Source organism: Pelodiscus sinensis, chromosome 3 (assembly GCF_049634645.1).
Source record: "Pelodiscus sinensis isolate JC-2024 chromosome 3, ASM4963464v1, whole genome shotgun sequence".
Classification (NCBI taxonomy): Eukaryota; Metazoa; Chordata; order Testudines; family Trionychidae; genus Pelodiscus; species Pelodiscus sinensis.
Window position 1 is genome coordinate 28,629,982 of NC_134713.1, and position 23,335 is coordinate 28,653,316.

At 41.4% G+C, this 23,335-nt stretch overlaps 1 protein-coding gene across 4 annotated transcripts in view; it reads left to right on the forward strand.

The window, feature by feature from the left end:
- Positions 1 to 23,335, forward strand: part of KIDINS220 (kinase D interacting substrate 220) — a 194,369-nt gene that overhangs the window by 21,187 nt on the left and 149,847 nt on the right. For all 4 annotated transcript variants that reach the window (XM_075923523.1, XM_006123619.4, XM_006123620.4 and 1 more), the window contains exons 3-11: positions 1,280 to 1,378; positions 2,514 to 2,612; positions 3,890 to 3,988; positions 6,583 to 6,684; positions 8,079 to 8,177; positions 8,925 to 9,122; positions 13,545 to 13,643; positions 19,503 to 19,601; positions 21,641 to 21,739. In XM_075923523.1, coding sequence (XP_075779638.1) covers positions 1,280 to 1,378; positions 2,514 to 2,612; positions 3,890 to 3,988; positions 6,583 to 6,684; positions 8,079 to 8,177; positions 8,925 to 9,122; positions 13,545 to 13,643; positions 19,503 to 19,601; positions 21,641 to 21,739 — 993 coding nt within the window. The remainder of the gene's footprint in view (positions 1 to 1,279; positions 1,379 to 2,513; positions 2,613 to 3,889; positions 3,989 to 6,582; positions 6,685 to 8,078; positions 8,178 to 8,924; positions 9,123 to 13,544; positions 13,644 to 19,502; positions 19,602 to 21,640; positions 21,740 to 23,335) is intronic.

A 23,335-nucleotide genomic window follows, 5' to 3' on the forward strand; every position in this document is an offset into this window, starting at 1 on the left:
TTGCTGCCTCCCATGGAGGCAGCAGCATGGAGGTCAGGGGACAGGGGGGCGCTGGTACTTGTATGGGAGTGGGCTTGCTGCTCCTGGGGAGCCAGCTTTCAACTCTTGTGGCACCATCCACCACTTCCTCACCTTGGTGCTTCCTCTAATAAAGAGGCAGCAGCCCAAGGGCATGGGGAGACAGGCAGGATACAGTGTACGTGGGAATTTGCTTTCAAGCCAGCTCTCAGCGCGTATTGGCTCCCACAAAGCTGCCTGGCTCCCGTGCTGCTGCCTCTTTGTCAGAGGAGGACAGACAGGAGCCAGTGCTTGTGGGGAGCAGGCTTAAAAGCTAGTTTCCCACAAGCGCTGGCTCTCGGGAGGGCCCCCCCCATCATGTGTAAAAAATCCAGTGGTTACATGTTCACAGAAATACATGTTAGTTAACCTCCCTATTACATGTGCCCATATCTCAGCTTTCTGTCCCAGCCCTGATTGTCTTTCCTCACTCTGAATCCCTCTGTCCCAGCCAGGTACTTCCTCCTGTACCCCAAATCCTTTATCCTCAGTCCTGTTCCGGAGCCTGCACCCCCAGCTGTAGCCCTCACATCCTCCCACAACCCAACTTCAATACTGTGAGCATTTGTGGCCTGACAGACCATTTCTGTACCCTGATGTACACCTCTGGCCTAGTACCTTGCCCACCTTTGGCCTAGTACCTTGCAGGATAAGACTAATAGACTCTGAGTTGCTCAGTTTTCTCATACAATGGCAATCATATTTGTATTCAGAAAATAAAAAAATGTATAACTGAACTATAGTTTCTGGACTTACAACAGAAATTTTAGTATGGACTTTTGGTGCTCTACAGATACTAACTTGTTGGTTGGACTATGGCTTTTTTTTAATTGTATGGCTAAGCTTTTTGTAAGTGTGAATAGGAAAGAAGAATTCTGGATCTCCAGTTGTATTAGGTGGACAAATGAATTGTGGACTGTTATGTTATAGGTGTATTACAATGCTTTTCTAAAAGCCACTCTTCATATATTTGAAACCACTGTTTGACTATGTGCGGAAAGATTTAATATAGTGTTGCCATTTCGTTTTTCATTGAATTTTTTTGCATGTGTAAATGAGTTATTTGAGTGTTTGTTTCTTTACATACTGAATTAAAGCATAAATTATGAGAAAAATACCTGAAATTCTTTTATAGATTATGGGTACTTCATTTGTGGTGTATATAACTGCGGGTTGTATAACTTGTCTAAATAGTTCAGCTGTAACTATCATTTGATTACAGAATGGTCAGACTCCATTGATGTTGGCTGCCGAGCAAGGCAATTTAGAAATTGTACAAGAATTGCTCAAGAAAGGAGCTAACTGCAACCTGGAAGATTCAGTAAGTATTAGTGTCATTTTCTTTGTCCAAGGTAGTTCCTTAGCTGATGTGTGTAGCTCTACAATATCATAGAATACTAGAACTGGAAGGGACTTCGAAAGGTCAAGTCCAGTCCCCTGCCCTCATAGCAGGACCAAGCACCTACTAGACCATCTCTGACAGATGCCTATCTAACCTGCTCTTAAATATCTTCAATGATGAAAATTCCACAACCTCCCTAGGCAATTTATTCCAGGACTTAACCACCCTGACAATGAGGAAGCTTTTCCTAATGTCCAACCCAAACCTCCCTTGCTGCAGCTGAAGCCCATTGCTTCTTGTCCTATCAGAGAACAAGGAGAACAATTTTTCTCCCTCCTCCTTGTAACACTTTTAGATACTTGAAAACAGTTATGTGCCCTCTCAGTCTTCTCTTTTCTAAACTATACAAGCCCAATTCTTCAGTCTTCCCACATAGGTCATGTTTTCTAGGCCTTTAATCATTTTTGTTGCTCTTCTCTGGACCTTCAATTTCTCCACATCTTTCTTGAAATGTGGTGCCCAGAACTGGACACGATATTCCATTTAATGATTTCTGATTGTGTTGAGGCTTGCTGCCATCAGCCATTTTGAAAGAAAATAATTTTTTAAAATTTGATTGGTGGGATGTTGCATACTTGTTCTTTGATACAACTTTAGAGAAAGAGTATGAAAGATTAGACAGAGGAAAAAATAATAATTTTATTTCAAAATGGCTGATGGCAGCAAGCCTCAACACAATCAGAAATCGAGATGGAAAGCGGGACATAAACCCTAAAAGGGACATGGAAATCAATTAAAAGTATATAGTGATGAATGCTATTGAGATATATACTACGCAGACTTCATAGTTAGGAAATCAATGTAATATGAGATTTAATGCGAAGAATATCCACAACTTCAGAGTGGATGAACAAGTCACTCATTCATTAGTTGAATAAGCCAAGTACGTTATAAACATTAATTTGTACTTCATACTAAAAACAATATTTGATAACTGTAAGGGAATGACTGTATACCAGGTTTAGTAGTTTGGTATGTAAAATCTCCATATTCTATTGAATTAAATACCACTAATTGAATTAAACTACTTTTTTCAACTCTTTTCTTATTTTAGGATAACTGGACAGCTCTTATTTCGGCAGCTAAAGAAGGATATGTAGAGATTGTAGCAGAGCTACTTAACTATAATGTAAATTTGGAGCACCGGGATATGGTATGATCTTTTTACTAATTTAAAATGGAATAGATACACTAATAGGGATATATATGACTTGATTTTTTCCAACTGTGCGAAACCAAATTAAGATCTTCTATTGTTGGAGTGCTTTAAAATGTAAAACGTTCTGCTTTAAAATTTTATCTATTGATAGAAAAGAACATATTTTTCCAGGACTCTTTTCTTTTTCTGTATATTAAAAAATTACTGAAACTGTGAAGTGAAAACTCTGTTATTCTCTAGACTGTCTTCCATGTTGGAGGAATCTCAGATCTTTTACTTTTTAATGTACTTATGTAGAATTGTTAAATGTAATATTTTCAAATATATGTTATGGAGGGGAAAAAAACCAAGCATTTTAATGGCTGATTTTGTTCATTGTTTGGAGAACAAAGGATACATTTTAAATCCCTTCAGCAAGTTCAGTCTACTTTTGGAGCTTGATTATATGTGCAATAGCATGTATAAGTGATAAGGTAGTCTCCTGATGTGGCATATGTTAAGGGTTATTAATCTAATTGAATTGCACAATCCAATTCTTGAAATTCTTTGGATTCTGAGAATTTGATTTTGTTGTGGGAGGTGGCTAAAAAGGAAAATACTTTGTTGGTGTTCTTCAATAAAGTAAATGTTAATATGGTTGCTCTAGGTAGGGAGAAACCCATATTTGCTTGTCTTTTATGAAACCGTGTACAGTAAAGTGGCAAGCCATGCTCTTGAAATCTGTTTATGCTTCTAGAACAATGAGTTCAGATTTGTCCATGGATTTTCCCAATAATGTTTATTTAACCAACTGTAATATTGGCAGGTTTGTCCCCCTTCATTATGGAAGCATCTTATTCAGTCTAGATACTGCAGTGCTTTTGTTTGAAGTCAGTAATTTTATCTGCAGCAAGTTGGATAAAATTGTTTAGGAGAGAATTTTGATTCTTCCTCCCCAGATACTGCCCTAAGTTCTACATGATCTTTTTACTAATTTAAAATGGAATAGATACACTAACAGGGATATATATGGACTTGATTTTTCCAACTGTGCAAAACCAAATTAAGATCTTCTATTGTTTGAGTGCTTTAAAATGTAAAACGTTCTGCTTTAAAATTTTATTTAAAAAAGTTTAGTATTAAATTTTACATGTTTGAATTTTTGCAACATTTACAATATTTCTTGTGATAGACTCCTGTTAATGAGTCTAAGAATAGATATGAATCTAAAAAATGCATAAGTATGTGTTTTAAATAAATCACTCTGATATCTTCTCAATTATACTTTACAGGGTGGGTGGACAGCCCTAATGTGGGCATCTTATAAAGGTTGTACTAAAGTAGCTGAGCTGCTTCTTGAGAAAGGAGCAAACCCAAACATCACTGGGCAGGTAAGGCTTAATTTCTGAGAGGAGGAAAATCCTTCAAAAACCTGAATTGTATAGTGGTATTATTTGTGAAGAACTATGAGTTATATAAAATTTTTGTAATGCATTTCATGGCAATAAATTGATTGTTTTAATATTTAGTTCATAGCAACTATTCTTAATTGGAGTAGATGATTTTATGTATTTAATTAAGCTTTTCATCAGAAAGATATTAAGATTGTGACAAGTAATTTCTATGTGTATGTACAGTAGAAGAATCATTCTATTCAGTTTTAATTACTATTTCTAGAAATAGATAATTTAATAAACACATATATAACTAAGAGTACAGGTTAAACCACTAAAATCTGGGATTCTGTGGTCTGGCAACATCTGTTGTACGGTAGAGAGGCAGCATCTATGGTATGGCTGGAGAGGTTCAGGGGTGGGCTGGCAGTGGGGAGTGCAGCCCCGGTGGCAGAGCACAGCCCTGGCTGGAGCTGGTGGCAGGGAGTGCTACCCCAGTAGGGCTGCAGGTAGTGGGGCTGGTGCCTGGAAGAGCAGCCCCAGCCAATCTGGGACTGCAGGGAGTGCAGCCCCACCTGGGTCAGGGGCAACATAGCCAGCTGCGCCCAGGAGTGCAGCCCCGGCTAGGACTGGCACAGCAGGGAGCACAGCCCCAGAGACAGTGGGGCCTGGGCTGGCACAGCTAGGGCCAGAGACAGTGGGGCCTGGTTTTCTCAGTGTGGTGGGGAGCACTGCCCTGTCCTCAGGCAAGTGTAGCCCTGGCAGGGCTAGGGACAGAGGGGCTGGCAGTGGAGCAGGGTTGACAGCCTTGACCTCTCTGGTCCAGCAAACTCTATGGTTGGGGATTGCTCAAGTTCCAAAGGTGCCAGACCAGGCAGGTCCTACATGTAGTAACATGTCTTTTAATTATTTCTTGGTAACTAATAGATAGTCTGGGTTGTATTATATATACAGGTATTCATGAGAACGTGTCATGACACTGATTTTTGGCAGTCTATTCTGTCTTCTGCATTTGTTGGCATCTTGAAGCGTATGTGATGTGATTATATACATAATGGCTCTGTCATTACAATTGTTTTTTAGGCTCTGTCATTCCAATGTGTAAATAGTGAGATATTAGGAAATTGTTACCTTTAACTGTTAAGGGTAACTGTTCTTTTTTACTGGGTTATGTCTACACTGCAGGGCTAAAGTCAAATTAAACTACGCAACTTGAGCCACGTGAATTGCACAGCTGAAATGAAATAGCTTTATTTGGCTTTTGGCGCTGTCTATACCGCAGGAAGTCGAAGAAAGAGTTTTCTTCCTTTGACTTGGCTTACTCCTCATGAAATGTGTATGTACAATGTGTACGTTACCATGAGTCAGAGTAAGAAGTCCTCCAGCTCGACTTTATTTCAAAATCAAGGCTTATAGTGTAGATGTGCACTAAGTTATGTAATGCTGCTGTGTAGACATACCCCCTTCTGATTACAGGATGTACTTCCCTGGTATGGCACCCTTAGGACCTGATGGGTCCCAAACAAGGGAATTTTTCAGACAAGGAGTGGTCAATGCTGGCCCCTCTGCTGCTGCTGGCCGCAGAGCTCCACTTTAGAGGGCAGCAGAGGCACTGGCATTGACCAAGCAGTGACTGGGGTGGAAGGTATTTGGGACAAGAGGCAGGGCAGCTGCGTAGACCCATGGCCCATCCAGTGGCAGCAGAGAGGCTGGCATTGACTAAGTAGGGCTCTCTGAGGAGGAGGCAGGATGGCTTTGGAGCCCCTGTAGGCAGGGGTCAGATAGTGGTCTGCAGTCTTGGCCCCTGATCATGGGGCTTTGTAGCCATCCTCCATGTCCTCCCTCACTCTCCTTAAGTTTGAGCACCACAAATGAACCCTTTGCAGTGCTCAGGAACCTCTAGAAGGATGGGGAGGAGTTGCTGGACACATGGCCCAGCTTTTTCCCAGGAGCACTCCAGCTCTGGAGCACTCACAGGGATGGTGAACCACAGATGTTGCCAGATGATGGAAGACTGGAGTACAGAGGTCCAACCTGCTAATCAAGTGAAGGGCCTTATTTCCAGTATAGCAGTGAGCTACTGGAAGCATCCAGTTGACAATACAGATACAGATGAAGCCATGGGTTTGATGGACAAGGATGCACAGATTTACAAGGAAAGTACCAACAGAAATAATTTGACCGCTTCTGTCAGGAATTAGGAAATGAGAAGCTATCACTTCAGATATGACAGATTTCCACTTACTTAACAATAAGGACAGGCTGTTACATGCCATTTAATTGGTAATAATTACTGAGGTATAGTCAGTAGATAATGCTGTACACATTTCTTTCATGTTTTGTGAAGTCCTAGACATTGTTAGATATTAATGTATAAATACAATAACCATTTATTTATTTATTTATTTATTTATTTATTTTATTTAAATATTTTTACCCTGCCTTTCTATTTAAAATATTCAAGGCGGCTTACAAGAACAAACAAAAAAAATACAAATATATATAAAAATTTAAAATATGAGAATTTAAAATATGAACATCTTCGTTGTTTCACATGACTTAGTTTTTATATTGTTATTGTTTGATTCAAGCAATACAGTGTTTATCCAATCATTTGGGCAGCAGGACGTGGCCACTCGGATATAGTACATCTCTTGCTGCAACATGGAGCTAAAGTCAACTGCTCTGATAAAGTAAGCTATGATGGTGTTTAGCAATTTATATTAGTACAGAAATTTTTGTGCAGTCCAGAAAAGTGTCAAAATGTTCAGGAAATTATCTGGTATATATTATCCAGAATTTTTCTTTTTCTTTAAAAAAATGCATTTATGCAGGAATATCAACATGTATACAACATTTTCTGATTAAGACATTTGTCTCTGATTCTGAAAAAAATGGTCTGAATTAAATTTTTTGCTCACATAGTTAAAATTCACGTGGCATAGATCAAGCCACCAGCTTGGCAAGTATCCTTTGCAAGTCTTTGTGCTTAATTTAGTATTTAATAATTATCTATGAATAATAAGCTAAATATAATATTGAAATATAGTGAACCCTGATTGATTACGTTAAAATATGGGTTTTTTTTTATGCTTTTATAACTCTTTGAAATGATGCTAGCCTAACTTGTGTGTACACACAATTCTGGTACCTAGAAACCTGTGAGAGAGGAGTTAAAATTGCAAGCATTTTAAATGTGCTAACTTCATTTTGTAAGGGCTAGCTTTTGTGACTAGTTGGTTGATCATTGTACAAATCAAATAGCTTCTGAGAAGGGATACAAATAAATGAAGCTTTAGCCTAAATGCTTAATGGAAATATTCAGAAGAAGTTGGATGACGAAATTATTTTTTAATTCAAAGTTACTTACTGGCCAATATAAGATACTCCAAAAGATGTTTAATGTTCCTGTTCCAAGGCATAGATCAGGTGTACTAATGAAAATGCAGACTGACACTTAATGGAAAGATGAAAAGAGAAGTAAATTACTGGCTGCTCAGTTTTGAAATGAAAATTTCACTGTTATTTTCTATTTTGCAAACTGGCGGGTCATATTTTTGAAAAAAATGAACATAATATTTTTACAGTCTATATTGTTTTTCCTCAAAGTCCTGAATAACAATACAACATCAAAACCTTGCTTATTCTTTTAATTCCCTTCTGCCTCTTACCTTAAAGGGCATCTTACTTAATAGGGAAACTTACTTTTGAAATCTGGGTTGTTAATTTTAAATACTTAATGAGACGCTTAGCGTTACGAGAATAAAACCCTTTTCTCAGAAGTTTTTATGCTTTCATCTGTAAAAACTGCGTAAGTAGCTAGTCAGTTCGATTTTTCTAAACAGTTGCTATGAAGGTGACCCCTTTGAGTTATTCTAGATGTCTCTCTGAAAACTCTACTCCTGTTATATGTATCTATTGTTATTGGGGGGTATCTTTTTTTTTATACTGTAAAATATTTTTTTAAATTTTTGTGTATTTTATCATGCCATGCATGTTGTGCTAGACAATATATAGTCTTGCCATTGAATACAACAACTCAACTTGAAAGAACATATTAATTTTTTGTGACTGATTTTGTTTATAGTATGGAACCACTCCATTGATTTGGGCTGCTCGGAAGGGTCATTTGGAATGTGTGAAATACTTGCTGCAGATGGGTGCTGATGTTGATCAAGAAGGGGCTGTAAGTAACTAATTTTGTTTTCCATGGTAAGATGCATCGACTTCTTGTTTCAAGTATAAACAGACTAACATTTCTAGCATGCAGAAATGAAACAAAACTACAGGTTGAACCTCCCTGGTCTGTCACCATCAGGACCCGAGTGCTCCCGAACAAGGGAATTTGCCAGACCAGGGGAGGTCAGGTGTCCAGGCTCTCCTGGGGCTCCCCTCCTCACTCCTGCCCCAGGAGCAGACAGGAGGCCTTACTTCCTCCAGCCCACCTGCCTGGTTCTGCTGCCCCCAGCCTACTTGTGGCACTCTGCTGCCTGCCCCCACCCTGCCAGGGACAGCAGCTGCCCTTGGGGCTCCCAGTCCTCAGCCATTCAGCCCCATGCGGGGCAGCAGCTGTTCCCGGGGTTCCCTGGCCCCACGTGGGGCCACAACTGTTCTGGAGGCTCTCTATCCCTAGGTCACTGGCCCGGCTGGCTGCCACTCCCCAGACCAGCTCCACTGGTTCTATTTAATTTTTCTGAAATGGAATTGGCATAATTAGTGTATTGATTATTTTCATAAAACTGCAGAAAGATTGTACAGTTCATATTTTTTTCAAAATTTATGATGAATTTTTAGGTTTTTAATGCTTGCATTTAGAAAGTTCTTGGAGATAGTACCTGTTTATTTTTAAACTTTAGATAGCTTTCAGTATACAGGTATTGTAATTATCTGTATTCCTTATTCAGTGTGTAATATTTTCTTTTTCTTTTTTAAGAACTCTATGACTGCACTTATTGTAGCAGTAAAAGGTGGTTACACTGACTCAGTAAAGGAAATTCTGAAAAGGAATCCAAATGTAAATTTAACAGATAAAGATGGAAATACAGCTTTGATGATTGCTTCGAAGGAAGGACATACGGAAATTGTGCAGGATCTGCTTGATGCAGGAACTTACGTGAACATTCCTGATAGGGTTAGTGTTCTGATGATAAACTTGGTGTCAAACATGTGCCTGATATAGAAGACTGAATAACTTAAATGTAGTGTGTAGTGGTGTGATGAGTTTATTATAAGCTATATATATTTTATGTTGTTTTTAATTTTCTGCTACCAGGTGGCAGATTTTTATATTACCATTGTTAATCACCCATGGACAACATTCTTGACAGGGAAAAATACTGTTTGTATAGAGATAGAGAAAGTCTAACCTTCTGGCACTACCAGTTGTCACTAATGTATAGATGGGCTAGTGATCACCTCTTCAACGAGCCTTTTCCAAGCCCCCTTGGTTTGCAGTTGTCATGAAATCTTTTCACATCCTGGCTTAACACAACAGTACTATTCATTGTGGAAAATCCAATTATGTTTCTTAACAGATGATCTTCCTGTTTTTACATGTATTTCCAAAAGATATGCTGTAGATCAGGGGTTCCCAAACTTTTTGACATTGGGACCTGTCAATCCATTCATGAGCTTTTGGAGGACTGATAACATTCATTTGTATATTTGCATGTTCATTAAGCAAATGATGAATATTCAAATAAGTTGGTTTTTGTCCTCCCAAAGCCCCCAGTGCCAGCTTTAGCAGAGCTTTTGGTACAGTCACCCACAATATTCTTGCCAGCAAGTTAAGGGAATATGGATTGGATAAATGGACTGTAAGATGGCTAGAAAGCTGGCTAGGCCAGGGTTTCGCAACTTTTTACTCGAGTTGGAACCCGTTTTTTTTTTTTTCAGTACTGTTTTTTGCAGCCCAAAAATATAAACGCATATTTTAAAAAAAGAACTAAAAATGAATAAATTTTCAGTGTTTCACCCGGCTGCATCCTACGCCCAACGTAGGCCCGGGCTTGGGGTACCCACATGGGCACTCCAGGAGGTGGGAGCAGATTTGCATGATCAGACAGCTAAGATTATGTTCTGTGAAATACCAACGCCTAATACGTTTGGCTCAGTGACAAAAACTTAGTGGTTGCTGCCATTTAAAAAAAATTGAAACTACTAATATCCACACTTAAATATCTACTTCATGAATCTCCGGAATAGTTTTGTACTAAACCGCTGACAGTATATACGGTATGAAAACTGTCTATTTTAAACATTTACAGAAACAAATGTTAAAATACTTTCATCTTCTGTTAGGAGCAAGATATGTAATTGGAGGGGATTGGAACTCTTCATTCTTTTTCTGATTAGGCTTCCAATATATGAAGCCTGGTTGTGGTTGAATAAGTATCTTTTGGAACTGTAAAATAATTAGTCTTATTACATGCTCTCCCGCTTCTTTCGCCCCTTTCCTTTTCAATACAGATTTTGTCGCAATGATTAGTCAGCTTAAAAGAAAAAATAAAATTTTGGTCAATATTACATTCACTAACACCCATTTTTATCTGCAACATTTAAGCTTAGAATTTTGGTACCTGGGAGGAGATGTTACTGAGACTCTGACCACTAGATTGCTTATACAGAATGGTGGTCATGTTTAGATTTACTTGCTCATTTACTGATGGCACTTATTTTCTCTCTTTCATGGAGTGTGTAATTTTTTCCACAGTTATGCAAATTGAGAGGTATTAAATAAAATGTAAATTGGATTTTATGCCTTTATTCTTCAAATTGTACTTCTATGTAATTCCAATGATGACGTGAAATTACTGCTTTTTATGTTACATCGGTGAAACCAGAATTAGCTGCTTGTGTACAGCATTTATTTATCAAAAGATAGTACTTAAGTATCAAAACTCCGCATGCTCTATGAAGAAAGAGCACAGATTTCTGAAGGATTAAAAGAATACTTTTCTGTATTAATACCTATACATTGATACAAAATTAAGCAAGAAAAATTTGACTTTTCCTCATGTATTTTTCTTCATGTTCTTCCATGCTGGCACTATTTTAAGATTTAGTCCCTCAAATTGTAATCTTGCTTATGATTGTTTTACTTCAAACACTTAATGTCCGACCTCTTTTTTGAATAAAAATACTCATTGACAAATGGAAGCCTTTTCTACTGTGAGTATAGTTAACTAAAATAAACTAGGGATGTAAGAGACTAGTTGAATATCCGATAAGCAAAAGTTTATTGGATAGTCGACTGGTCCCTTGACTAGTCACTTCCCCATCCCCCTTTGCTGCCTCTCAGAGGCAGCAAGGTTGTGGAGGATGAGCCAGTGCTGGGGGGAGCAGGCTTATAATCCGGTTCCCTCCAGCACCTTCTTCATGTGGGATACGGGGGTGGTTCGGAATGGGTGTGAACCAGAAATCAGCTGATTCCCAGTTGTTGTGCTTCTGCTTTTTAAATGTTTTAAGAGCCTGCAGGCTCTTAATACACTTAAAAATCAGAAGTACAGTAGAGGGGAGAGGGGCATCCAGCTGATTCCCAGCTTGTGCTGGGTCCTCCCTACTGCACAGCCTTTTAAGTGGAGCCTTTGGCTATTATCTATGAAGAGTCGTGGAGATCGGGAGAAATCCCGGATGACTGGAAAAAGGCAAATGTAGTGCCCATCTTCAAAAAAGGGAAGAAGGATGATCCAGGGAACTATAGGCCGGTCAGTCTTACCTCGGTTCCTGGAAAAATCATGGAAGGGATCCTTAAGGAATCCATATTGAGGCACTTGGATGAGAAGAAAGTGATTAGGAATAGTCAGCATGGATTCACAAAGGGCAAGTCGTGTCTGACCAATCTGATTAGCTTCTACGATGAAGTAACTGGCTCGGTGGACATGGGGAAGTCAGTGGATGTTATATACCTTGACTTTAGGAAGGCTTTTGATACAGTCTCCCACAATATTCTTGCCAGCAAGTTAAGGGATTGTGGATTGGATAAATGGACGGTAAGATGGATAGAAAGATGGCTAGAAGGCCGGGTCCAGCAGGTAGTGATCAATGGCTCGATGTCAGGATGGTGGTCAGTTTCTAGCGGAGTGCCCCAAGGTTCGGTTCTAGGACCGGTTTTGTTCAATATCTTTATTAATGATCTGGATGAGGGGATGGATTGCACCCTCAGCAGTTTGCGGATGATACTAAGCTGGGGGGGAGAGGTAGATACGCTTAAGGGCAGAGATAGGGTACAGAATGACTTAGACAATTTGGAGGATTGGGCCACAAGAAATCTGATGAGGCTCAACAAGGACAAGTGTAGAGTCCTGCACTTGGGACGGAAGAATCCTAAGCATAGTTACAAGCTGGGGACCAACCAGTTAAATAGTAGTTCTGCAGAAAAGGACCTGGGGGTTACAGTGGATGAGAAGCTAGATATGAGTCAACAGTGTGTCCTTGTAGCCAAGAAGGCTAATGGCATATTAGGTTGCATTAAGAGGAGCATTGCCAGCAGATCCGGAGATGTCATTATTCCCCTTTATTCGGCTTTGGTGAGGCCGCATCTGGAGTATTGTGTCCAGTTCTGGGCCCCCAACTACAAAAAGGATGTGGACGCATTGGACAGGGTCCAGCGGAGGGCAACCAAAATGATTGGGGGGCTGGAGCATATGACTTGTGAGGAGAGGCTGAAGGACTTGGGTCTGTTTAGTCTGCAGAAGCGAAGAGTGAGGGGGGATTTGATAGCAGCCGTCAACTTCCTGAAGGGAGGTTCCAGAGAGGATGGAGAGAGGCAGTTCTCAGTAGTGACAGATGGCAGAACAAGGAGCAATGGTCTCAAGTTGTGGTGGGAGAGGTCCAGGTTGGATATTAGGAAAAACTATTTCACTAGGAGGGTGGTGAAGCACTGGAATGGGTTACCTAGGGAAGTAGTGGAGTCTCCATCCCTGGAGGTGTTTAAGTCTTGGCTTGACAAAGCCCTGGCCGGGTTGATTTAGTTGGAATTGGCCCTACCTAGAGCAGGGGGCTGGACTTGATGACCTTCTGAGGTCTCTTCCAGTTCTATGATTCTAAGACTTTTAAAAAGCTAAAGCACGGTGTGTGTGTGTTTGGTGGGGTGGGGTGGGGTGGGAGAAGAGACCCAGTGTGAGCTGGAAATCAGCTTTCCCAGCTTGCACTGGGTCCTCCCTGCTGCGCTTCAGCTTTTTAAATGTATAAAGAGCCAGATGGCTCTTAACACATTTAAAAGAAAGAGCCACAGTGGGCTTAACTCCCAGGGTGGTAGCTGACCCTGCTGCGGCTCCCCCATTTATTGACTAATTGACTATTTGATTGAAAATCCATCGACTAGTCAATTAGCTGATTAAACTAAATTTAACATCACAGTATAAACTAATAAGTAATCTGAACTTCATTATATAAAGATTTAGTAAAAATAGACCTAATATATGCATTCATGGGTTTTGACTTGTCATGTAATATGATTTCAGGCAAAATACTATGTTTTCCTTGATAAATTATTTTAATCAAATGAGGATTAATCTATTGTTCCTGTTTTGTCATTATAATTTATTTTCAGAGTGGCGACACTGTGTTGATAGGGGCTGTTAGAGGAGGTCATGTTGAAATTGTGAGGGCTCTACTACATAAATATGCTGACATAGACATTAGAGGTCAGGTAAGTACATTGGTGTTGATTTTATTATGTTCCTTATGTGAAATTGAGAATTTCATGGTTTCGCTAAATCTACGGCTTGAGTAATTTGTCCAAAATCTACCAGCCAGAGGACAAAGCCTACTAATTGGCGTGAAGAAGTAATTATTGAATATATTTGATGCATTTTACTACTATTTCTGTAATATATATACTGAATAAATTGTATTGAAATTCACTGAATAGTACTTAGTTGTTGGTACTATTTGACAAGGGCCAATCACAACATCTTTCTTGGTTTTGTTAGAACTTCTTTCCCTTCTTAGCTTAACTCTTCAATTACTGTTCTTTTTTTTTTCTTCCACGCTTTTGTTTTGACTCAATTTTTTCTGATTTGTTCTATGTTTCTCTTCTTTCCTCTGCCCCTAAAGCATCTCTCCCAATATAGTACAGGCAGTCCCCGACTTACGTGGATCCGACTTCCATCGGATCCCTAGATAGGAACAGGTTGAGGCAACTCCCGCACATGCGCAGCAGCATTCCCGGGGCTCGCTCACCTGGGTCCTAGGATCCTCCTCCTCCTCGGGCCGGCTCCGACTGGGGTCCCGCAGAGCTGCCGGGCAGAGGAAAAGTGCCTCCCCACGCCCGCTGCCCCCCCCCACCCCCCTGCCAGCAACAGGCTGCCCCCTCCCCTGAGCAACAGGCTGCCGAACAGACAAAAGCAGCCTCTCTGCCCCTCCTCCCCTCTATACATGCTGAGCTCCCGGAGCGCAGCAGCGTCCCTGGGGCTCGCTCACCTGGGTCCTAGAATCCACCTCTTCCTCCTCTTCGGCCGGCTCCAACTGGCCTCTGCCTGCAGCAGCTGGCCACAGGGACAGGGATCCCGCAGAGCTGCCGGGCAGAGGAAAAGTGCCTTCCCACGCCCGCTGCCCCCCCCCCTGCGGCCTCGCATCCTGCACGCCTCCCCCCTCCCCCCCTGCCAGCAACAGGCTGCCGAACAGCAGACAAAAGCAGCCTCTCCGCCCCTCCTCCCCCTATACATGCTGGGCTCCCTGGGCAAACAAAGACTCCACCAAAACAAACAAAGTGCTGGCCTCATTGTGTTAGCCAAAAAAGGACCCTCCTCCTAGAACTCTGGGTGGTGTGTGGAAATAAAGCTATTAGCTCAAAGCATGGTGCAGAGCTGTTTGGTATTTGATGAGTTACTCCTTTAGTCCTGAGTTTGTCACAGGGACAGAAATAGATGTGAAATCTTCTGAACAGGGGAACAGACAGCAAAACAAACATTAGAGGGGAGTTAACCTTTCCCTATGCTATCCAAAACTAAAAAAAATGTTTGGCTAGAGTTTCCCCTACAATATGTACCAGTTCCGACTTACATACAAATTCAACTTAAGAACAAACCTACAGTCCCTATCTTGTACGTAACCCGGGGACTGCCTGTACTTATCTTCTCAAACTTATAACATTCAATTCTCTCTTGATAAACTTTCTAGCCATGTACAGAATTGATTGGTGCCCCAATGTCTGTACATTGACCTAGGGAGAAGCCAAGCTGTTTCCCCCAGCAGCTATGAAAGGGAAAGAATTTTTTTAGGCCTAATGCCATTATACTGTCACTGGATCCTGCTTGGGAATTCCATCTTTGTCATATCAGATTTTGGCTAGTATATATCTGATACATTTGGCGCCTTTTGGTGTCCTCAAGGTACTGGAATAGAAAAGGAAAACTTTCTGTTAGTTGCTTGGCTGCTGTAGTGAAGAGGGAAGGCTGGGTTACCACTGCCTGATCTCCTTCCCGAAGTCATCTTGACTGAATAGCTTATAGTTCAGGTCAGAGATTTCCCAAGCAACAGTGGGACAAAACTAACTTGATTCTTTGATCATAAACTATTTGCAGTAAAACAGACTAAAGCAAGACCATTTTTCATTGTATTGTACCTTGCTAAAATTATAGCAAACAGCAGAGATAATTCAGTAATCTATTGGCAGACTTAGAAATGCTTCATCAATTCATACATGGTTAGTTTTTCAAGAGTTGTCAGGTTATCTTCAGAGGTAAAAGAACTAGAAAATTGAATTGTTTAAAGAAAATCTTTTGGTTTTGGAAAAGTTGATGATCATTGCCCATGAAAGCTGCTTACTTGCTTTTGGTGAGTAAACAAGTGTTCTCCTCTCCTCCCCCCACGCTCTGGTTGAACAAATTGTATGGCTTGTAGACCAAGTTTTAAATGTGTTAAAAACTACTCTATATTTTGGCTAAGTATTTAAGAACAAGACCATGCAAATAGGCAGAGTCATCAGTAGGTTTTCCAGGACACTAATCAAAATGAGTAAATATTTATAAACTCTGTTGTGGTAAGACCTTCTATTCTTCCTTGATCCATGGTACATCTGCATCTTGAATACAGATGTGCTTGCCTCATCTCAAAAAAGATGTATTAGAATTGAAAAGTTTCAGAAAGAGCAAAAGAAATGATTAGGGGCATAAAGTGGCTGCCACATGGCGAGAGTAATAAGACTGGGTCTTTTCAGTTTGGAAAAGAGACAACTAAAGGAGAATATGATAGAGTGTATAAAATCATGACTGGTGTGGAGAAGGTGAATAAGAAAGTTCTATTTTCACTCTTCCAGAACACAAGAACTTGGGGTCACCAAATAAAACTAATAAGCAGCCGGTTTAAAACAAACAAAAGGAAGTATTTCTTCACACAATGCACAGTCAGCCTATGAAACTCCCTGCCAGAGGATGTTATGAAGACCACGAATTTAGCAGAGTTCAAAATTATTACTACTGTTGTTATTGTGTTCACAGTTGCTGTGGTCAAATCATTGCCTGGTGACCAACCTTCTAGTGATGAGCCTCTCCACACTTTGCTAGGCTGGTACTTGGACGGTGGAAATACAGTCGGCTGTCAGGACCGCACTTGAAACCTTTCCAGCTTGGTAGAACCTGCTGGAGCTTGCACTCCTCTGGAATAGCTTTCAAGAGCTCAGGGTCCCCTCCAAGCCATGATGAGGCAACAGAACAGGATTTTGTGGAGAACGATCTATGCCTGTATTGATGATGTCCTCGAGGAAAACATGAGAAGGGAACAGGCAGGCTTTCGTAGGGGATTTCCCACAGTGGATCATATTTTTGTGTCACACTGATGACTGACAGGTGTAGAGAGTACATGATCCCTCTATGTTTGTTATTCATTGACTTTAAAAAAGCCTTTGACTAGGTAGAACAAAATGCAGTTTTAAGTGCTCTTCTTTTGCAGGGTTTCTCCTGTATATGTTAGAATCATACAAGATTCCATTATGGATATAACTACGGAAATGATCCCTTGATCATTGACGTTAAATGAGGTGTAAATCAGGAGGATGTTTGTGCATCAAAGTTTTTTGCCAGTGTCCAGGAAGATGTCCTGTGGAAGATCAAAGTGAAAGATTAATTTCTTATTGATAGCGAGGTTCTTCAGATGCTCCTTTTTGTATATGACATTGTCCTAATTGCTTAAAAACCTGCAACATTGCAAACCCTCCTCAGTGACATCAGTAAGAATGCAAAGGAGATTGGCCTAACCATCCACACTGGAAAAACGAAGTGGATGAAAAACGCATATTGTTCAGAGTATGTCATGCAGTTGGATGGACAGACTGTTGAGCTGGTAGATCAATATGTATATCTTGGACAAACATTGCGATGGACAGTGAGTTGGGCCCAAAGTTGAGCAAGAGGAGGAAGTCAGGCTGGATTGCCTTTGGGAGTCTGCACAGTGTTTTTGTCAATCCCAAAGTTTCCACCACCATGAAAGCCCATCTCTTTAACACCTCTGTCCTTCCAGTAAATGTTCTATGGCTGCGAAACCTGGAATAGGATGCTTACAGATTAAAGCTGCAAATCATCCAAAGATCAATGGAAAGATTCATGGTGGATGTAAGTATGCTACAACATGTTACTATTGATGATTTGTCTGCCAGAAGTGATGTCAACGATATCATCCAAGTTATGTGCGATCAGAAAAGGAGATGGATTAGCCATGTAGCGAGACTGAGACACAACAGATGGAGATCACGTATACTTCATTGGTATCCATCAGATGTAAAAAGGACAAGAGGAAGGCATCCAGCATGTTGGGTGGATCCTTTATGAAAGATTCATGGAAGGACATGGATGAGAACTGCACAAAACCAGACAGCGTGGAAAAGTTGCTATCTGCATCAGTAGAGAGACTATTCACATCGATGAAATCACAGATCTTCCAAGTATTCCGAGTTTAAAAAAAAAAAGATAAAAATCACAGAGGATAGGTCCATTAATGGCTATTAGCCAAGAGGGGCATAGATGGTGTCCCAGACCCTAGCTTCTGCCAGGCAGAGCTGGGAATGAGTGACAGAGAATGGATCATGTCAAGATGACTTGTTCTGTTCATTCCCAGAAGATTGGATACTGGCTAGATTGACCTTTGGTCTGACCCAGTATGGCTGTTCTCTTGACCATAAATCTGGGACCAATTAGTCCTGCCTAAGCACAACCTGGTCTGGCTCTGTTTAGCAGTTCAGTGCCTACCTTCTACACTAGCTGTTCTAGTACTGTAGACTATAAAGCAATAATTTATGATTCTTTGTGCTGGCTATAACTTCTACCTACTTCTACACATGCAAAGAAAGAGCTTGGAGTCCTATAAAATAAAGAATATTTTCTGCTAATAGAGGTTCTTGTGGGGGAGGGTGTGAGGGAGAAGTAAAAGGAGCTGCTTTTCAGGAAGGGACCCACTTTTGTGACTGGATGTACGTACCAATCAACAGTAGGAGAGAGATTCATGGAGACCAGGAGCAGTTGGCACCATTCCAATCTAGAAATATACCAGTTATATACAATATCAAATGACATAATGGAATTCCACATTGCAGGCATTCATGTCTCTTCGCTGCCCTTTAATTCATGAAATATTTATGGAAAATTCCCCACCAATGTCCTTTCTGAACTTGAGAGTGGGTGGGGAAAAACGTACATAGCGTGGGACAAGAAGTCAAACCCATGTTCTGAACCTGCTTGTACTATCAAAAGTATGTATGGCCAGCAAATTGGGATGGCCAGAAAGCTTTGTTGAATTGGCAAATGGTGTTCCCATCATTACCCTATGCAATACATGTTGGGTGATCCTCATTCCTCAGAGAGATGAATTATCCAAACAGACTGCCTGGTATTCTAGTCTCTCTGAAGGCTTCCTTCCTTCCCCTGAATGTCACATAGTGTCTGACAATTACCAGTTTGTTTCTGCCCTACTGCTTCCAGGAAGCCAGTCCTGGGAGAAGGGATGGAGTGAATTGTTTCTTAGCTCTTGAAATTACATTTGAGAACCAAATTTACTTGTCTGCCAGTGTGCTGTTGCTCACATTTTATTTCTCATGTCTATCTGGAAACTCAGTATAAAGACCTCTGATCTTGCAAATGTAGAAGATTTGAGTTTTTTTATATTTGAATTGTAACTTATCTCAGAGAAACTAGCAATCTGGCAGAAAATATATTGATTTGTCCATAGGCAGTACGCTTTACTCTCAGTTGTGCCTAAAGCAATGCCCTAGAATGGTGTTAGGAGAAGTTGTTTGGTTAGAAGTCCTGACTATTTTGACTAACTAAAAATCTTTCTGGCACCTTGTACAGGCGGTAACCCCTATTTTCTAGCCAAATTCTGGTGCAAGGGGTTGTGTGCCACTCACCCCAAATCCACCTGAAGTTATAGTTGTATGTTGTAATGTCCTCTGCTTTTCTTGAACTATGATATAATCGTGCTGTATGACTTAGTGTTTTTCCCATATGTTCTAAAAAATGGATCCTGCTGGATGAAAACTGCTGTGTAAATCTAAAATGTTGGTTGTTTGTTTTTATAGGATAGCAAAACTGCTTTATATTGGGCTGTTGAAAAAGGAAATGCTACAATGGTGAGGGATATCTTGCAATGCAATCCTGATACTGAAATATGTACAAAGGTAAGTGACTGGGACTATAACCACAGATATGGTGTTTGTTGTTCTTCGTCAAGTAGTGTCCCTGAGGGTGCTTCACTCGAGGTGCTGGGCTCGTCCTGGCGCTGCAAACCGGAGGATTTTTGCTAGCAGTAGCCCTACCGGACCATGCATGCGTGACTGCTGCCTCATGCCGCTCAGCTGAGCGTGGTCCGGTCTTGTCAGTTTCCTTTAACTGTCCGCGACCACAGACGGAGATAGGACGCGCGCTCTCTCTGATCTGAGGAGAAAGGGAACTTTAGTGTTTAGTACTTAGTTAGTAGTTTGTTAGTTCAGCGTTTCTGTTAGCTCTTCCTGTTAGTAGTTGTAGTTGTAGTGATTTTATTGCAGTTAAAAAAAAAAAAAAAAGAGCTGTTTCAGTTCTAGTTCTAGGCTTGTGTTTAAAACTAAGACTTTAGTACACATAGCATCATCATGCCAGGATCATCTGGCTTTAAGAAATGCTCACAGTGCCGAGAGGCAACGCCTGCATCGGGCACTCACGATGCATCAAGTGCCTGGGAGACGGACGTATTCCGCTTAAGTGCGCACTCTGCATGAAACTGACAGCCAGGGCAAGGCGCTAGAGAGATGAGGCTACGGATGCTTCTCTTCAGCAAAGCCCTCCAAGCGCCCGAAGAAAATGAATTGTCCTCGGGCTCCCCAGGCAGGCATGAAGCTTGCCTGACTTACTAAGCAGCCTCTGTGCAAAATGTCAAGTCCCCCTGCCAGAGTCAGTGTGGGGGATAGACCTGGCACCTCAGGTGTACAGCCTAGGTAACCGATGGAGATGACGGGCAATGGCCATAGTTCATCAGCCGCAAGTCCTGCCGAAACACATGGTACCAACCTTTGTTAAAGGGCCGTGGGCTGAGTTGGCACAGGCAATGGCTCTAATGGCCGTTCAGAAGCCGGCAATGGCCGCACCAGCATCAGCTTCTCTGGCGCCTGCACAGATGGGAGCAACTCAGCTGGCACCCACAATAGCCAGAGTTAGGCACCAGACACTTCTCATCACCGATGCTGCTTCCGGTGCCGGAACAGCTGATAGCACCAGCGGCACCGGCTTACACGGATGGCAATGGCCGCTTTGCTGAAGCTGTCTGTGCAGCGATCAGCCCCTTGCACATGGCACTGTCCTCCCCATACATCTCCTCGGTACTGACCAAGGCACAGCAGAAGGCAAGGCGCATTCGAACGGTCTCCCTCACTCCAGATCGGGCTGCTTTCTCTCCAGGACCATTATCACCAGCATCATCCTGTTCTGCCAGTCACCACCGTGCTCCATGTTATGTTTCTACTAGGGAGCGCTACTACAGGTCACCTCGTCACTCCCCTTCACGACGGTATTATCGAGATCACTACTCTCGCTCCCCATCACATTACACCATGAGGTCTGTTTCCCCAAGGTCCTCAAGCCCTTCAGCATACTCACATCGCTATGGTACATCACAAAGATATTCCCCAAGATGCTCGCCAGGGTTGTATCATCACAGATGATACTATAGCCATTATTACCATGACCATCCATGCTCACTCAGCAGACGATACCCGCGATCGCGATTTCCGTATCGCAGCAGTCTAGCTTCTCTGTCACCCACCGTGAGAAGGCGAGACTGTTAATAAGTAATAAACTCTGAAAGTCTGTCATTGCAGGTACTGTAACTGAAAAGAGGAAATACTGTACGTAACAATGATTTAACTTTTTTTGCAAGTACATTGTTATCCATGTTATGGGAACTGTCCCTTTCTTTTAGACTGATTTTGGACTGTGTAATGAAGTGTCTGTAGGAAGGCTTTTACATTGTTTATGATCAATTTGCTATGTTCTTGAATAGTGAATGCATTTTTACCAGAAAAGTTGCGAAGCACTATTTTTTTATGTAGTGATGCTTCTGAAATTATAAGTGTCCTCCCTTAAAAGTAAAGAATGTAGTTTGTTTAAACATTTCTAATTATGATGAGTCGAAAGACGATGTTTTATGAAGGTTTTTATGTTTGTTTTTAAATCCTTTCATTTTTAGGATGGAGAAACACCTCTTATAAAAGCAACCAAGATGAGAAATATTGATATAGTAGAGCTTCTGCTGGATAAAGGTGCTAAGGTTTCTGCTATAGACAAGGTAAAGAATATTTGGTAATTTATTTTTAGTATTTCTGATCATATTAGTTTCGTACACAAGTGTGGTAGTGAATAATGAGTACTTTTTGTAGCCAGATAGAGCTCTGTTTTTGGGAGCAAGCCATGGATTTTTCCATCCTATAGCCTATATTTTATTTCCGTTCTCATATTGTAACCGTCACTATGTTATCTTAATCAACATGTGCTCTACCAGTAGTTGTAGTGCTGGTGTGCTGAGGCCATGGCTTGTGATGCTGTACTGTAAGTTGTCATGGTTTTCTTGTACTACCCTATCTGGCTATGTGATCTTACTTCTTGTCTTATACTTAGATTATAAGCTCTTCGTGACAGAATTTTGTGGGTTTTTTTGTTTTTTTTTTTCTTTTTGTATTGTGCCTAACACAATGGGATCCTGGTCCATGATTGGTCTCCCAGGTACTGTATTAATAGCCTTCTCTCCTTGCAAACAGGTTTCTGCATGGAGTCCATTCAAAGTGAAAGGACCTGCTAGTAGATACCACATTGTTCCAGCAGTTTAGAGTTGTTCAGTGTTAATGGCTCTTTGAATGTTCTGTGTCAGCTTCTTAGACATAGTGGACAGACTATGCCTGAGACTAGGTATCAAGTCTGTGCTACAGGATGGATGCTCTGATCTACGCTGAAGGTTACAGTTATAAATAAGGTTGCCAACTAATCACAGAGAACCATACACTCTTACCCTGCCCCTTCTCTGAGGGGGAAGAAGAAAGAACAGGGAAAGAGATTAACAAAATGCCAACAAAGGGTTTAAAAAGTGCAACAAGTGTCACAACCCTATGCTTGCCTCAGATGGCCATGGGTTATGTATTCGCTGCTTGGGTGAGGCACATGTTCTGCAGAAATGTGTGCATTATTGTAGCTTCATGGACAGGGCCTGAAAAGACTAGAGAGCTCAGATTCAGGATGTTGCTGTTTGATAAGGCTCTGAAGCCTCTAACCAGGTTTGCAAAGGGAAGTACTCAGCAGGAGATCCCCTCTAAGCAAAAGAAAGGGGCAGGCTTGTTTTCATCTAAGCCGCCTGCAAAAAAGAGAGCATCTCTAGCCCACTCCTTATCTCCCAGAGTCAGCACGGGAGATAAATCAGGTACCTCTGGCACTGGGCATCCCCATGCCACATCGTTTGCAGAACCGCAACAGCAAACTCCAGTGTTGGGGATGCACATATTAGGGTGTGTCTAGACTACCTAGTTTTGTCGACAAAAGTGGACTTTTGTCGACAAAACTATACCAGCGTCTATACTACCGCTGAGTTCTGTCGACATAACGTTGACAGAACTCAGCAGTTTTGTCGACGCTGGTATACCTCATTTTACGAGGCATAACACCTTCTGTCGACAGAACTCTGTCGACAGAAGGTGTTATTGCCTGTAATGTTGCGTCCAGACTACAGAGTTCTGTTGACAAAGCAGCTTGCTTTGTCGACAGAACTCAATGTGTCTGGACGCTCTTTGTCGACGGAAGTTTTGTCGACAGTATCTGTCGACAAAACTTCCGTCGACAAAACGCAGTAGTCTAGATGTACCCTTAAAGAACCGTTGTTACTGCACGGGGGAGTAAC